This window comes from Amphiura filiformis, chromosome 12, assembly GCF_039555335.1.
Source record: "Amphiura filiformis chromosome 12, Afil_fr2py, whole genome shotgun sequence".
Lineage (NCBI taxonomy): Eukaryota > Metazoa > Echinodermata > Ophiuroidea > Amphilepidida > Amphiuridae > Amphiura > Amphiura filiformis.
Genome location: NC_092639.1, coordinates 42,019,978 through 42,038,490, shown reverse-complemented (window position 1 = coordinate 42,038,490; position 18,513 = coordinate 42,019,978). Strand labels below are relative to the sequence as shown.

Genomic DNA, 18,513 nt, shown 5'->3' with positions numbered 1-18,513 from the left:
TATGATGATATGCTATCTGCGTCTGCATCTGCGCTCTACGATGAATTGTCAAGGGAGAATAACGACGATAATGGAAGTTTGACATATTCACAAGTTAACTTTGAGGACAAAAAAGGACACGCACTGAAGCTGAATGCAGAGGGTTTAGAGTTTGCCGAATTAGATCTCTCATCATCTTCAAACGAGCCCACAGATAAACTCACTGACCAGTATGACCATTGTTGTCGACCTGTTGTGAAGTAAAATTATAAAAAGTGTTGTACAAAAACTGACCTCTGTGCATGGTAGACATGATTGCCTCCAGGAATCGGATAGCAACGTTTGTACAGTATTTTATGTGGGACCTGAAAACACGCTGCAACACAAAATACCACAGCGACAAAACGTTATGTTTTTAGTTTATATGATTTTGGTGGGTTTTTTTCTGTTTTTTTATTGTTTGATTTGTTAGAATTTTGACAACCATGGATAACCAAAGAAAGACTCTATTTAAGCTTATTTCCAAATGGACGACCATCTAGTCGGCTACCACCTTCGCACGGCGCTTCTGATAATGACAGGTGATGCGTACCTATTATGATTGATATACCACCTACGTCAACATCTGTGCTCTACGATGAAGTAACCTTAACGATAGTGATAACAACAAAAGGAAACAAATTTTGTGTATAAAGAAAAATACAAACATTTTAAGAGGGCGCTCACACGTTAATCTACCTGTTGTGAAAATATATTATGAAATGCCAGTGAACAGAGATTTTCAATTTTCATAGCATTTTACTTCCTGTTGACGGGTTGCCAATATATCAAGATCTACTTCAAAGGTGAAATTAAGCCTATATTGAAATCTTACAAGAAACATACCAATGATATAAATCCGTCCGCCAAGTTCAACTGTAATCATGTCGATTATTGGTCAATTTCATCTTGTATTATTATTGTGGACATTGGACACAAGAGTTGCATATACCATTGTTGAGAGCCCGAAAGACGTGTTTGTAACCATGGGTGGAACTGTCAGGTTTAACTGCACTGTTCAAAACAGACAAGCTGATGAAGATATGTTATGGTTTTTCGAATCGGTAACAAGTGAAGGATTACATGTAGGATCAGACTTAAGTACAACATATGCTTCATCATCTGGAGATATTGATGTATCGAGTCTATCGACATTTATGGATGGACAGCATGGTATATACAGTACAGAAGTTACTGTCAGCTCACTGGTTGAGTACTACATACTACGCATCGTTAATGTGACAGAAGATGACAGTGGAATTCGTTTCGCTTGTGGCTACCGTCGAAAGACTACTGATTCAAATAGACAGGGACTGCTCGGTGACTGGGTGCGTCTCTTTTTCTTCTTAAGATGTAGCTTTTACGCAGAAAAAGTTGAAACATTATTTTCTGAAACGAGATTGAATATTTTACTTAATTGTAAATACCCAGCTGAAACTGCAAGTCCAAATGTAACCTGGTACTTAAAGGAGAATCCCATATCCGCAACCGAACTCAAAGATGTTTCATTAATACACACAATAGGGCCTTTAGACGTTGGTCAAGAATTCACTTGCAAGGCAGATAATATACCAGTAACGCTACCTCCTTGCATTGTCATTCCAGCTAATGAATTACTGAAGACTCGTTTAAGTCAGAGGGTTATCGTAACTACCATTGCTTCATTTGTAATAATCTCATGTTACAATGTTGGTACTACTTCGAATAATTTGAACTTCAATTGGTTTTTGAACAATTCATTGCTTTTAGAAAATCAAGACGTTCAAATAACAGATACCAATATGATGTCAACGCTGTTGATAGACGGAGTCACACAACAACTGAATAATTCAAAAATAACATGTGAAGTAAATGTCTTCTCAATCTTGAAATCAAACGCATCGGCTACCATCTTAGTCTTCGCTGATAGTAGCTATGACGATGAACAAAAGCTTAGCACATATTTTCCACCAGCTACAACTGAATACTTCGAAGCTGCTACTTCACCGCAATCACCAGAGTCAACATTCCCGTTAGCCATCGTCATTGGCTCTTCAGCAGGAGGACTCCTTCTTATCGTTCTTCTGGTACTTCTACTTGTGTGTTGTGTACGAAGAAATAGTAAAAGACCAGGTTTTTATCAATCGAAAATACTCTCATCAGCTAAACCTATTAACGGTCATACGAACACTTCTTTTGACAATTATGCCATTAATAATAACGGCATTGATGGGAGGCAAGAGGATGATAAACAAGTTAAACCCACATATGCAATGCCTAATAAGACCGGTAAACGTAGTAACCATGATATGGAGATGCCAGTCTATGCCCTTGCAAACAAATCAAGGTCTAGCCTCGCTAATGAAATCCCCTTCGACAAACCTGATTCTCATATTCCAACGTATGCCCTTGTTAATAAGTCCAAAAACGGCAGACCATCAAGTCGGCTACCACCTTCGCATGAATCTCCTGATAAAGATATAATATATGCCTATGATGATATACCATCTGTGTCAGCATCTACGCTCTACGATGAAGTGCCAAGGGAGAATAACGAAGATAGTGAAAGTTTGGCGTATGCACAAGTTAACTTTGAGGACAAAAAAGGACAGGCACAGAAGCTGAATGGAGAGGATTTAGATTATGCCGATTTAGATATCCCATCATTTTCACATGAACCCACTGATACACTCCCTGACCAGTATGATCATTGTCGTCGGCCTGTTGTGCCTCCTAGTACATCACTTTACTCTGAAGTGAAATTGTAGATAATTTGATTGCTGGAAAAAGACAGAATACTTTGTTGTAATAGTCCTCTTATAAAGCCCTCCTGGGCAATGTATCAGTTTACGTGTTTTAGTTCAGGTGTGTAGTAGATGCAGTATGTGCATATCATGTTATACGAAACTATTCCCTGTGCATGGATAAGCATAGTGAATTAACCAAGGTATTAACTAAATCTAGTAACTGGCACATAAATCTTATAATATTAAAGAGATGATTATCACATCACGTATTTTTGATGCAAGAGTGGAAGAATGGAAGCTCACGAAGAGCAAAGAATTATCTATTTAATCAAATATATGTACCAGCAGCTTATATGTCTAAGGTGTATCTAAAAAAATGTTATAATTTGAAATAACTGTTTTTGACTAGAAGAAAAAAGATATTGAAAATATTGTTTCGTTGGTGGTGTGTCATGATTACGAAACAATAATTTTGATATCTTCGATGATTACTAGCTATCACGCTTAGACATGGTGTTGGCTAATCGAAGAGTTGTTTTTCGTGTAATTTAGAGCTTTTGTTTTAAAGGGACAGTCAATATACTGGGGCATGACAAAAATTCACCTGGTCCAAGCTCTATACATTGAGCAAGAGGCAATTCCACACCACACATAGTGTATAGGAAAAAGTGGACAAACTAATATTTTCTCGAGTGTAAATCACCATATCTTTAGCATGTAGATAAAAGCCATTATAATGTTTACGCTGCTTGCGACTGACATTTGAGTCGGGTAAACAAAAAAAGCCCTTATAATATTTTTCTTTGGATTGTAACATTGTTGAGTACAATGATCACTATATTCACGTAATGTATAAGTAAAAGAGCTTAAAATTAAATTTCGGACATTAAAAAGATGTATATTGCAGATAAACCTTCCTACGGTTTGTAATATCATGCCTTAGTTTTGACGTCAGGCAATTATACGTATAGGATACCAAATCTCTATGCAACAAAACGTAACAGTCAATTTAATGTATATCAAATAAATATTTCGAAACTATGCTGGGATGAGGCGATTAAAAAATAATGCTCAATGTCTATTTTTATATATCGGTAAAAAGGTAACAAAACCTTAGTTTGCTTGTGTATTTCACGACCCGTAAATTTCAAGCATGTCAAGTTCAAGTTTATATGTAAAATCATTAGTGCGTGATATCTGTCATTGTCAGAGTATGCAGTGTATACCTATAGTATAGTATGATGTGCAATAAATTATGAATTTATTTTATTAAACTTCCTTGAAGCAATTTGAATTTAAAACAATACCGTATTTCCAAAACATTTTTTTTTTCAAAACCTGTTACCACTGAAAAATTTCAGATTCTACGTGTTAGGATGAGTACTCCTCAGAAATCAGGAATTAATATCAAACATTAATAAATGTACATCAAATGTACTTGCTTCATCTGAACCTGTAAAAAAATACGTTCACGTACGTTTTAATTGGGTTGCTATTCTGTAGTACAAAATGTTTTTACTATCAGCTAAAAATACTATTTAATCGATTTGATATCCCATCTCTTGATTTCCTGTACACTCTAAATAAAAGTCATAAAATAAAAATAAATTAAATATTGAGTAAAATGGGAAGAGCTCAACAAAATGAGTCAAATGGAACGCAATAGTGATTTAAATTGTAGTTTATTTGAGTACAATTATAAAATATTGAGGTCCATTGACTCATTCTGTCTTTCTGTCCCTTTTTACTCAACATGTATTTACAGTGTATGAAATAAGTATGACCTATAATAATTGTTGTTGGTTTGAAACTAAAAATAAAGTGGTGTTAATGAAGAGAAATGGCTTACATACTTGTGTTTTATGTGGTGAATACTTTAATACTATTGATGTAATGTTCTCAACAGTGGTAGCGCCAGGAATTTTATGGGGGGGGGGGGGCATTGGGGGAAAAGTGAATTTCAGGAGGGGGCAAAATTGGCAACGTAGCGCCGTCACTGGTTCTCATTGGTAAATATTAGATCCTGCTTTGAAGAGGTGTTGAGTACCCGATTTTTTCAAATATTTATGCACCTTACATGGAAAGCCATCACCTAAACAAAGTTTTGAATGAATTTGGTCCAACAGTTTGGATACTAAACATGTCTATTTCAGGTGTCCATGGAAAAGTTTAAGTTTAAGACTAAAATTTCACCGAGCAATGAGAAAACTATGAGCTTTATGATAAAATCTCAATTTTGAAGGAGTAAAGTGTGCAGTGCAGCGATGAGTCTATTAATTTGGCCATCAACCTTTAATTATGACCCACCAAGCGACTTTTATGTTCAAATAATTATTTGTAGATTAACCATTGTATTCTTTTGTTCACAATTCACTGACAAACCTTTATTTTTAGACAATATGGTCAGCAGATACATTACAAAACAAATTTAAAAAATGGACGGGGCATTGTACTTAAATACAAAGGAATACAATGGACAATCTGGAATTCACCGTAGATGTAATGATGTAACAGGGTTAATTACCATAGCGAAGTGTCTACACCCAGGGTCGGATTTGCAAAAATCTTGTGCTGTTTGAATTCCCGCCCAGCACTATAAAGGCTGCACGACCACATGTATTGACATGACAAAATGACATGATATGTCCTAGATTAATTCCACAAGCCGTCTACACTGCGCATGTATTGTGTTATGCTTCGTATTGACGACTGACTATCTTACAGTCCATATCGTGACGGATTTCTGAAAAATATCCGATGTGACTTTGGTTGTGCGCCATATAATAGCGTGACGACTAGCGGCGCCCGTGTACCGCGCGCTGTACCTCGCCGTTGTGACAAAGATCAATTTGGACACAACTGCGCATGCTCTATGCCACAGGAATTATTTAGTCTCCTCCGCAGCCAGTTTGGTTACGCTCCCTCCACTGCCAATGACCACGTATACGCCGTTTCTGGTTGGCTAAGAGGGCGACAATGCAAAGTCTATGAGCTTCTATGAGAACCTGATCAGGAGCGATACATCCGGGAACTTGATTGCCCGTGGGTTGAACTCCTGGCTGAATAATCAGATACGCGACAGCACGTGCTGGGTGACGTCATCAACCACATGGTTTTCTCAGTCGTCAATCCTATAGTCCCATTCTACTTCCAGTCATTTTTAACTTCCAACGAATGTTTGATGAAGTAAACCGCGCGCTGTACCTCGCCGTTGTGACAAAGATCAATTTGGACACAACTGCGCATGCTCTATGTCACAGGAATTCTTTAGTCTCCTCCGCAGCCAGTTTGGTTACGCTCCCTCCACTGCCAATGACCACGTTGGCTAAGAGGGCGACAATGCAAAGTCTATGAGCTTCTATGAGAACCTGATCAGGAGCGATACATCCGGGAACTTGATTGCCCGTGGGTTGAACTCCTGGCTGAATAATCAGATACGCGACAGCACGTGCTGGGTGACGTCATCAACCACATGGTTTTCTCAGTCGTCAATCCTATAGTCCCATTCTACTTCCAGTCATTTTTAACTTCCAACGAATGTTTGATGAAGTAAACCGCGCGCTGTACCTCGCCGTTGTGACAAAGATCAATTTGGACACAACTGCGCATGCTCTATGCCACAGGAATTATTTAGTCTTCTTCGCAGCCAGTTTGGTTACGCTCCCTCCACTGCCAATGACCACGTTGGCTAAGAGGGCGACAATGCAAAGTCTATGAGCTTCTATGAGAACCTGATCAGGAGCGATACATCCGGGAACTTGATTGCCCGTGGGTTGAACTCCTGGCTGAATAATCAGATACGCGACAGCACGTGATGGGTGACGTCAAGGAAAAAGTGCTAGCCAATCAAAAAGAACTCGTTCGTTATCATTGGCAGACTGTTTGTGTGGAGGGAGCGGAACCAAACTGGCTGCCGCACAGAGTCATCGCCCCGATATCTTCATGGCAGAAATCGCCATGGTAGATTGAATCCACCGCCACGCATGGCCATTATACATATCGAACTGTTTAATAGTTTTGAGTGGCATAATATGCCGAAGGAGTTCTGACTACTGACAATAGCCCCGATTAGCTCGGTGACTAACATCGCTGTGTGTCAGTCAAGCATGGTATGCCATAGGTCATATTCTTTTAGACAACCTTCACGATTGGCCTATACACTGCGCTATATAATTCGGCACATATAAATCAGAATTATTGCGGAATTATTGTCAGTTTTTGACTCAAGACGCAAGCTACTGTATCAAAGCGCAAGCTAACGACTATCATATCTGTTCAAAATAAAATTATATATTCATGTGCAAGGAACCACATCTGGTTTCTTTATACGAAATCATTTACGGGAGATATTCATAATTTTCTACACCGGTATCCAAAGATTTTCTTCTCATATCAAACTCGTGCATAGCAAATTCACGTGTATCGATCCCGGGCATTTATTTTAGTATCTCTGCTAACAAAGTAATTATTAGCCAGGCGATGTCGGTGTGTGCCGTGGAGACTAAGGAATTCTTTTTGCAAAATCCATCACTATTTTCCACATGGTTTTCTCAGTCGTCAATCGTATAGTCCCATTCTACTTCCAGTCATTTTTAACTTCCAACGAATGTTTGATGAAGTAAATAGATGATATTTCCACAAAATATTTTACATCAATTATATTTGATTTTCCATCAAAAAACATTAGTTAGAAGATAAAAAAATATATATTAAAATTTTGGCTATAGTTAAACGAATATTGTACGTCGAATGTTTAGAATATATGGCCCAAAAATCGATACTATTTGTTTGGTGTCTTTGGGATGGGCATACTGACACCTTGAAAATTGCGTGAAAATACATGTAGTTTGATCCGCTTTAGCTCCATTAATATGTACAAGAATAGATGGGAAAGGTTCGACCACATTATTTTGTTTGTAAGGCAAATCAAGAAGTATTTGCACATGCATTAGAATACAAACGCCGAAACAAACAAAATCTTTTGTTTCATGTGACTGGTCAAATTGTGTCTGATGCGATATTTTGAAGAAATAATCGAGAGTTTATTTTGTAATCTACTGTAGTTATTGCCAATGTGAAATTATTTTTGCATGTTCACCAAAAGACTTGGAAATAGGGCGAATTTAATTCTATGGTATAAGCTCATGTAATACAGACTTGACATTTAATATGGAATATTTTTTCGCAAACTTCCAAGACTGGTCTGGAAAGGATCTGCATAAACCGCACGGGCTAAATATTAATTGGAGTGTGTCGGGAGATGGTGTAGAATTGTTGTTTGACAGAAAATGTGCTTTCCATTAGTTTACAATATGGCGCTCATAATGTAGTGGATTAACCTAAAATGGCGGATTTAGGGAGACTGAATTTGATTTTTTTGGGGGTAAAATGTCTTAATTTGAGCAACATTATTCTGATATTATCAAATGCATTCAGGTTTGAGGCGATATTTACTGAACCTAAATACCAATAGTGTTCGTCAGAACTGACATGCACTTGTAATCTACCAGTATTAAAAGTGGGAGGAGCTTTAAAAAAATATGGCTCTTAAAAGTGGTTCGCACTCAGAGAGTTTGAATGGTCCTCTGGGACCAAATCTTATAAACTTAATGTACACAAAGAAACAGCGTGCGTTTATTGGACAACCAGGAATCCTCGTAGTTGTTTTTGTACCGCAAGTTTATAACATTTGACCCCAGGGGGCCATTCAAACTTTCTGAGTATGTACCACGCTTAAGAACCATATTTAAAAGCTCATCCCCTGTTCAAAAAAAATTGGTACATTACAAGCGTATTTCAGCTGTGATGAATGCCAATTGCTGATAAAGTTTAAAAAATATCACCTCAAACCCCTATAAATTTGATAATAACAGCACAATGTTGCGTAAAGTCCAAAATTGTGTCCCCCACAAAGCACAAATCCAGCCTCCCTAAATCCGCCATTTTAGACAAATTCGCTACATTAAGAGCACCATAATGTAAACTTATGGAAAGCACGTTTTATACCCAACAATTGTTTAAAACCATCTCCCGACACACCCCAATTATTATTTAGCCCGTGCGGTTTATGCAGACTCCGTCCAGACCAGTCTTGGAATTTTGCGAAAAAATATTCCATATTAAATGTCAAGTCTGTATATCAATGAGTATTCGACTTTTTAGCAAATAAACAGGGTCATATTTTCAGCAGCAAAATGGTTCCATCGAACTTATTGGTGCATGAGAGATACATCGCTTACAGCGACTGGATTATAGAAACCACCTTTAATGCTTGTCCATGACCTATAAACACTGATTCATCTTTGTACTGTGTTGCATCCTATACAAGTTTATCTGGGATCAGTCGGATGTCTGCACACCACCATTGAGGAATTGGAATAAAATCCCAGATATAGACTTGATAAATAGTGTGGACTGCATGGTTCGTATATTGACTGTCAGATGAGTGCGCTTTGCGTATAATGCGTGACTAGAGCGAGCTTTTGTCACTTTACTTCATTGACGTACGCAGAAAACATTTAGAAACACTTCATACTGCAGAGATAAAAACACCGATTGTATTGAACCTCCTTGGCGGTGTGGATGTCATTCTTAACCTACATCACGTACAAGCCTACAGAAAATATATATAGTCATGGCACATACTGGTGCTGCATCAATTGAGAGGGAATTAAAACAACATGATATCGTTAACAAGTAATTTGTGTAACAATTAGCTTTGCCATGTTTACTAAACTCAATTCGGAAAAGAAACTATTGTTCATATGAGAAGGTCTATTGTATGAGTCATACAAAACTTGGGCTGTACTTAGATATCCATCATGGATTGCATCGTATACTGTATCTTCACGATATTATGGTGCTTACTTTTTACATGTTTGATAACCAAAGGCACTATTTTACCATCAGGCCAAACAGTTTTAGAAGGTGGTGTTGCCGAATTCCACTGCCAGGTGGACGACTACGGCACCCTGAATGATATCGATTGGATATTCACTTGGGCGGGCGATGACGTCGGACTTTACATCGAAGCAGAAACTACCGGAGTAGTCGGGCCGAGCACCACCGCGTTCCTTAAAAACGAGCACGGCCTTTATCGAACATACTACGCTAAAGTTGAAACTGATTTTGGACGGATACATAATTGTACTTTGAGGATTGAACGAGTCACAAAAGCTGACGAAGGAAAATACAATTGCGCATATTATAGACGCAGTAAAGTTGGAGACTTTTATGAGCATATTACCGCCAGGTCGGCAGAGTTACGAGTGCTTGTTCCACCGTCTGATGGTAATCCAAAATGTTCTTTTCTCACCACACCTTCAAACCTTACGGGGGAAACTTGGAAAGAGGCACATGCTAAGCTAAGCTGCAAATCATCTGGTGGGGATCCTCCGGCAATGCTGAGATGGTACACCAATGAGGAAGAAATAACCTCTGGCAAAGAAGGCTTGAACGCCGTGGAAGAAAAACTGACTGAGAATGATAATGGTCGAGTGTTTGTATGTGTTGCTACGAGCCCGGCTTTATCGGCACTACGTAATTGTACCGTAATACCATTTCAAGTGCCGTTATCAGCAGAAATGGAGGAAAGTATCGATATATTATCAGTGGGGCAATCGGCGAGGTACATATGCAGAGGTCACGGGCTCCCAAGAATTGACAAATATTCTTGGTTTGTTGATGGTTTGAGAATTGAGGACACGCATAAACGTTACTTTGTGAAAAACATTACAGAAGGTTCTGTGTTGACAATATCGGATCTCCGGGTGGCTGATAATAGTTCGAAAGTTACTTGTGAAATTGGTAATCCTCACGGACTTTCTGCAATCGTGTCGGCCGAAATTCAAGTTCACCAAACAAACAATGGGGATTCTGAATCAATGACTGTACCTTTGACTATTGGACTAATAGCAATGGTACTTATTATTACTATTGCCGCAACAGTCGGGTTCTTTGTATATAGAGAAAAAGAAAAATCGAAAAACCGGAACACCGATATACACGAATCGGGAGTAAAGGAGTATAATCGCATTGAATCCACTGGATGCAAGTATGAAGTCAGCGCTCCTGGTTCGCCAACAAGCAACGATCAATTTGCATATGCAAATCAGGGTTTAAAAGACGATAAAGATAATCTAATCGTATCATCCGGACCTCGGGTTGCGTCATCGGCTTACGAAGTTGTACAACCGAAACGTGCAAAAACACCGAAAGCTTACAGAAATGTGGAAGGACTTGAGTATGCTGATCTTGATTTGCCTTCACCGGACGATGAGGAGGTTATTTTAAATCCGCAAGCTGATGAAGTGGTCATGTATAGCCAATTTAAAAAAGGCATATAAATAATTTAACGTGTTTAATATCCGGGCCCAATTGAGTTCGATTTATTTGTATTTCATGTTTATTGCGGAAGTTGGAAGCATGTGACCGATGGATACTTAAAATAAGAAAAAGCGCAGTGAGTTATAGTGACCACTACGGCCCACATCACTCCATAAACCATTAAACAACAACACAGGAACTGGCTGCTAAGAAGCGCATACCCTAGACATTCCACAATTAACCTTGGCAGCCAGGATAGCTCGTACGGGTTACAACGAGACAATTAGCAGTTAAGTTCCTTGTCCAGGGAAATTCCAGGCTAACTCAATTTTTACACGAGAGCGTACTACCGTATATCATATACTTTACTTGAAGGTTTCTGACATATCAATCTCCTGTTTCATCTCCTCCAAAGTTGGAAAGCTGATTTCCGATGAATAGAGACGCTGGCAGCCTGGCACCTCGTTTGTACCGTCTGAATTAAAATGTATTATCTTGTTGAGTGTACGTGTTTAAGTTTCAAGATTTGTACAGCGATGCTATTTATTTATAATTCCATGTTGCTTATTCGTAATTTGTATTTACTTCTTTGATAACCTCCTTTGCAACCTTTCAACCACAAGACATTTTGGTATAACGGTAAACAGTGTACTTGGTAGCTTTCGGTTATATTTGTAAATGCGCTTTTATAAATACGCACGTGACTCATGGGCACGACATACCAAGACCAGCAAGCGTGAACAAATCCTCATGCATAGACCACTATACAGAAAAGGATAGGAACTCTGTAGATAAATATCATCAAATTTAAGTATTAATTGAATAGCAAAATTATTACACTTGGAGGGATTCCGAATTTGTAATATGTTATCAAAAACAACATTTTGAAAGTATTTGACGACGGAGAAAAATATTCAACGACGGAAACGTTTACAATATAATCACAAAGTTGAACAAAATTTGAGACAATTTTGCAGCACAGTAGTCTCATGTTGTTCCGCCTTTGCATTCAAATCTATAAGAAGACCACCCGCTATGTAGAAGGTCACTTCGAGACTTACTGTGTACAAGCTGGTATGGCAGCGCGGAGGTGGTCACGTGCGTATTTATAAAAGCGCATTTATAAATATAACCGAAGGAAACTGGTAAAGCAATACTTCCACAAGATAAAGTCTATATTAGTTCTTTATTGGCTTTCAATGTGCTTCGTAACTGTGTAAACTATAACTTCCTTTTGAGGAGAACCATATGTAATATATATAGTAATGCTATATATTGTCGATCATTATCAATCTGCAATGTAACTAACACTTCCTGTTGAAACGAATCCTTATACTCAATAAAGCAGTTGATCCATGCATTTTACATAAACTTAAGTAATTTTTATTTCAACCCAAATATTAAATAAAGGTGAATCAAATAAGGTGAACTGGTGAAGTACACAAAAATGCAACCCACACATAGTGCGTTATGAAAAAACGGGAAATTCTATTACAACAATTTATGCAAGTTTTGTATCAGCAAAATATGCTACCCAATACAAGAACTTATTACATCATTATTCCCGAGACCAATAACTTTTAGGACCATTTCGTGATACACAGCCTCACCCCCTTACTCCAAAATATGTTAGATTCTTATACCATTCACCAGAAACCTAGGAGATTATCAGAGGTTATTATTGTTTGTATTTATAAGCTTTCTAGCAGATTCGGTTTTCACGTTATAAAACAGAGGCATGGGCCACTGTAATGCATGCAATTATGCATGACTCGCACCTTCAATATCCGAATCAACTGACATTTTGGAAATAAGCTTTTTTTGTGAAAATTACACCATAAGAGAATTCTATAGAATCACGAAGAAATGTTCCTTAAAAGGGCATTTAAAAAAAAATTGAGATTTTTATATCACTGGAAACCTCTGGCTACATAATGTTTATGTACAAAATATTTCTTACAGATTAATTCGTTTAGCAAAGATATTGTGAAATTTGAATTTCGTTCTGGTGGACCAGAACGAAATTACAACGCATTGTCTATGGAGCCGTGTAATACACATAATCATGCATAACTCGCGAACGCAAAATCGGAATCAACTGAAATTTTGGGAATAGGTTTTTTTCGTGGATATCTAATGCAAAATTACATAAATAGAGGATGCTAGGATCACGAAATACTCCTTTAAGTTACATAACTTAAAAGGGACATCCACTTTGTCGACCAATATCGTCAGCTTTGACAAGAGAATCATGAGCCTACGAAGTTCAATGGCAGTGAACCAACCAAATGATTGAATTCTAGAGTAAGTATTGTTTCCCGTTTGACTGACTAACATGGCTTTGAACTTGCCTATATATTATATATGACGTCCCATGTCAAAACCAGACACTTTTGGGCAGGATCATAAATGGAGAAATAGCCACAAATCTGTCCGGGGTGATTTTTTTCACAATTTGGGTTTGTTGCGAATTTGTGATGTTATTAATGTTTAAAATATTGTCTGATAGATTCAGATCGGAATATAACTGGCATCTTGTATTTTTTGAGACATTTTTCAAGGTACTTCCAACTCTCAACACTGTCAATAATATCTTTAAAAGCCAGTATCTCAATTTCCAATTTTATAATGCTATAACTTACGAACTCAACATCTTCGCTTAGGAATATCCGATTTCATTGGGGAAAATGGCGTTGTGGAACAAAATATCTCTTTATTTAAGGGATCTGGAATGAGCGTTTTGTGCGTTTCGACAGTATTTTTTGTGGGACATGAGAGCACATCAGACATATCGAATTGCATTCTGAATACGAAGAATGTCTTTCTGATATCAAATAATTTTCATTTTTGAAATTCACGATATAATACAAATTTTATGACAAATTATTAAAATTTGGTATTTTTCACATTTTTGATATATAACAGTCCTCGAAGTAAATTGTATAAATCTAATGACATATTCTTAAAGCGTATGTAGCTGGGAGGAAAAGCCGACGATCAATTGAAAAGCCCATTTTTTGGGTGTTTTAGGGGGAAAAATCCATATCTTCAATACGAAAGGTCAAAATTTTCAATTGATCGTAGGCTTTTCATCCCACTTACATATACTTTAAGTATAAATGATCAGATCTATAAAGTTTACTTCGAGTACTGTTAAATATCAAAAATGTCAATTTTTAATCATTTGCCATAAAATGTGTATTACATTGCGAATTTCAAAAATCTAAATTATTTGATATCAGAAGGACATTCTTCGTATTCAGAATGCAATTCGATATGTCTGATGTGCTCTAATGTCCCACAATAAATACTGTCCAAACGTCCATACCCCACCCCTTAAGATACGTGAAAACCCCAAAATTGATAACCTGTCCAAAAGTGTCCGGTTTTGACATGGGACGTCACATATCATTATTATCGACCTTCGGGTGACCTGTTCAAACTGATCAAATTGTACTTTTGAGATTTTGACATGGCTGTAAAAATAATATAAAATAATAAGCTTCCACGTATACTTTAAAAGATATAATTCATGTTGTAAGGGTTCCCAATAATTAGAATCAATTTCAGTGCAGTTCTGAGTTAAGTAAACTTTCTTAAATTAAACAGCTGGCACTGAATGAGGGTTAACAAATTCATCAGGCAATTTGTTTTTATTTAATGATTTTCCTTTTCCTAAATATTGTTTGTGCTTTGATAAAAAAACATCATATCTAATATCACAAAACTCAATTTCAGAAATTGTGCCCATTTTTATTATAGTCTATACACTCATAGAAATGACTTGTTCGCCTTGTTGGTGCAATGCAAAAGGAGTAAGTTTGGACAACTCAAAATCCGAACTTAAAAAATGCTGAAAAAGCTCAAAAAGTTCCGTCAACTAATCAACTTTGTTGGCATTACTTCAAAAGTTGATGTAAGTCGTTGCGTCAACTTTTTAAGTAATGCCAACTTCTGAATTCAAGTTCAGGGAACTTAGAAAAATAAACAAGGTTCAAAGAACCAATTAGTTGAGTAATTGTAACTCAACATGTAAGTTGATGTAACTCGTTCATATTAAGTTACTGGTACTTATTGTTTTGAGTTATTCCAATTTGGTACTTTGTTACTTAATTCACGTAATTGGATCATTTTCTGCATATTAGCAGTATTCAAATATGTATTTTTGTAATCAGTGCAAAATTTTGTATACTATAGCACACCTCTAGAAAATTATGCTAACCTAGTTTCATTTTCTGAGTTGTAACAACTCAATAAAGTAAGTGCAAATGAGTGCGACCAACATAATGATGGTGGAAGCTCTATAGTCCGAAGGTTCTTTATTCCGACGGTTCTTTAGTCCGAAGGTTCTTTAATCCGACGGTTCTTTATTACGAAGGTTCTTTATTCCGACGCTTCTTTATTTCGAAGGTTCTATAGTCCGAATTTTAAAAAGGTTCCCTAATCCGAATATTAAAAGAGGTTCTTTAATCCGAATTTTAAAACGGTTCTCTAGTCCGAATATGAAAATAGGCTCTATAGTCCGAATTTTAAAAGGGTTCTATAGTCCGAATATGAAAATAAGATCTATAGTCCGAATTTTAAAAGGGTTCTATAGTCCGAAATTGCAAAACGGTTCTATAGTCCGAAACGGATACCGTGTTCTTTAGTCCGAATTGGTAAAAGGTTCTATAGTCCGAATTTTTATAACATTAAATACTACATTTTGAATACAGAACAAACAAACAAAATGGGAAAGGGAGTTAAAAAATATCGAACGAAATCAAGAATGAAACAATGAACAAATGAATTAAAGAACAAACTAAACGACGAACAAAAGAAGAACGATTCGGAAAAAGGTATACGAAAATAAGAAAAAACAACGAAAGACAGAATGAAAACGAACACAAAAAAGGGACAAGCAATCCCAGGGCCAGCCGCCATCACTGCCAATTGCATGCATGTTACCCGCTCGCATCCTTGATAAAAGCCAGCCAGGATATGTTACACCCCCTTCAAATCGCAAGATAAAATCATACTATTCTGTAAACAAATTTGTTTTAGACAAAAGCCGCAGCATTTACATGCATCGCAGGATAGCGCTATTAAAACTAGAGCTCAAATACACCGTAGAGTGTTGAGTCTCTTACTAGTATATAATATTATAACGGAATGAATAACAGATAAAAATGATGAAAATACCATCAGAATAAAGATAAATGTCAATGTATGCTACGGAAAATATCCAGAAAAAGCAACCATGTTGAACTTCATCGGATATGTATTTAACAATTGATGATTTGACACTGAAACAAATGATGAAAATAAAATTCGGACTATAGAACCCGTTTACCAATTCGGACTAAAGAACACGGTATCTGTTTCGGACTATAGAACCGTTTTGCAATTTCGGACTATAGAAGTTTTTTTTAAATTCGGACTATAGAGCCTATTTCCATAAATTCGGACTATAGAGCCTATTTTCATATTCGGACTAGAGAACCGTTTTTAAAATTCGGATTAAAGGACCTCTTTTAATATTCGGATTAGGGAACCTTTTTTAAAATTCGGACTATAGAACCTTCGAAATAAAGAAGCGTCGGAATAAAGAACCTCTTTTTATTTTTTTTTCGGACTAAAGAACCTCTTTTAAAATTCGGACTAGCGAATGCTATGAACACATGTTCGGACTAGCGAACCTTCGGACTAAAGAACCTTCGGATTATAGAAGCGTCGGATTATAGAGCAGTCCCCCATAATGATATCGAGTCAGCGTTACTCAAAATTGTACTACGCGTTGGCATTACTCGGAATGTTGACGCAACGACTTACATCAACTTACTGAGTAATGCCAACGAACAATTTTTATGAGTGTAGGGCTTATATATAAAGACCTTGATCTCAAAAGTAGGTCTAGCGACATGTTCCAGGGTCTGTGGGAATGGGTCATAATGAAATGAAACTCCAGGGGCAGCGTTTTGTTTTGAATCACTGTGTTTGTAATTACTGTATTAAAGTAAAACAAAGTGTAGCTCACATGCATGATGAATAATTAGGAAGATAAGTTTCAGTACCAAATATGAATGCCATTATGACTATCGACTATAATAATATTTTAACTGGAAAGAAAAAGAGCAAGGTACACAAACTTGACGTGTGGAAACAAGACTAGACGGTACGCAGAGGGGGACAAAAAACAACAAATGTAGGCATAGAAGTAGATCAAGTTTGATAGCCAAAAATGACCAAGCCCCAGGCCCACAGAAGTGTTAAACCTGCAAAAACACCAGGGATACAAAAGTGCACTAAGTGATGGAAACCGCTGTGCACATAAGCAGACATGATAAACCAAACAACCAATGTAGGTACAAAACACCAGGCCAAATATTGCCAATTCCAGAGCCCACAGAAGTGTCAGGAAAACAATACAAGAGTACACGGGAAGTGATGTAAATCACTGTGCATTATAAGCAGACAAACAAAACCAAATAGACAAAAAACCATGACGTTAATATAGGCAGATAAACAGAAACAGGCAACGAAATATAAAATCAAATTGCGAAAACTACATGCTGTAATTTAAAAACAAATTCAAGTCTGAAAGTAATACAAGTTTCTTTGAGTAAAGACATTGCTTGTTTTGCTCTGAGCTTGTACAGCATGTAGTTTTCGCTGCTTGATTTTAAATTTTGTTGTCTGTCCCCGAAGAAAAGTAGTTTATCTGCTCGAAACGTCGGTGTTTTGTTTGTCTGTTTGGTTTTGTTTGTCTGCTTATTTGCACAGTACTTTTCATCACTTCCAGTGTACTCTTGTATTGCTTTCCTGACACTTCTGTGGGCTCTGGAATTGGCCATCGAACTTTGCGTATTTTTATGCCTTCATTGGTTGTTTGGTTTATCATGTCTGCTTATGAGCACTGTAATTTTCATCACTTGTTCTAGTGCACTTCTTTATGCAGGTTTAACACTTCTGTGGCTTTGGAATTAGTAATTTTTGGCTATCGAACTTTACCTACTTCTATTCCTACATTTGTTGTTTTTTGTCCCCCTCTGCGTACCATCTAGTCTGTATTTTTTACTTGTTTCCCGTACGTCAAGTTGGTATACCCTTTCTTCTTTCCAGTTGTTCGTATATTTAAGATATCTTCTTGTATCATTTATTGATCCTTAATGTGTTTTATGTGCTCGTCCGTTTGATTCACTATTACCCACTTTTTAAAAATATTTAAGTTTTTTTGGAAACTCGATTTTTTTTTGTAAATGATATGTTTCAATAACCAATCCAGTTAATATCTCCCTCATTGTACGCTCTTAAATATACGTGACATTATGAAAATGAGGGTATGTACTTTAAATCGCTTAAAAACACTTTTAATAAAGTTGTTAAAATACCTTTAATAACATATTATTCAGGTAAAGTTTAACACTTTTAACACCAATTTTAAACTGTGAATCTTTTACACTCA

General features: G+C 36.9%; 1 protein-coding gene across 1 annotated transcript; it reads left to right on the top strand.

Moving 5' to 3' along the window:
• Window positions 1–779: 779 nt before the first annotated feature.
• Window positions 780–11,212, top strand: LOC140166821 (uncharacterized). The gene is made up of 2 exons (XM_072190309.1): window positions 780–2,762; window positions 9,557–11,212. The coding sequence occupies exons 1-2, from the start codon at window positions 903–905 to the stop codon at window positions 11,087–11,089; spliced, it is 3,393 nt and encodes a 1,130-aa protein (XP_072046410.1). The 5' UTR covers window positions 780–902; the 3' UTR covers window positions 11,090–11,212.
• Window positions 11,213–18,513: the final 7,301 nt, after the last annotated feature.

What these genes read in the sequence shown, in the direction of transcription:
- LOC140166821 (XM_072190309.1), top strand. Translation starts at nt 903, where the DNA reads ATGTCGATTATTGGTCAATTTCATCTTGTATTATTATTGTGGACATTG. An exon ending in TTTACTCTGAAGTGAAATTG is followed by an intron (nt 2,763 to 9,556) that starts TAGATAATTTGA and finishes GGCTGTACTTAG; the next exon opens with ATATCCATCATGGATTGCAT.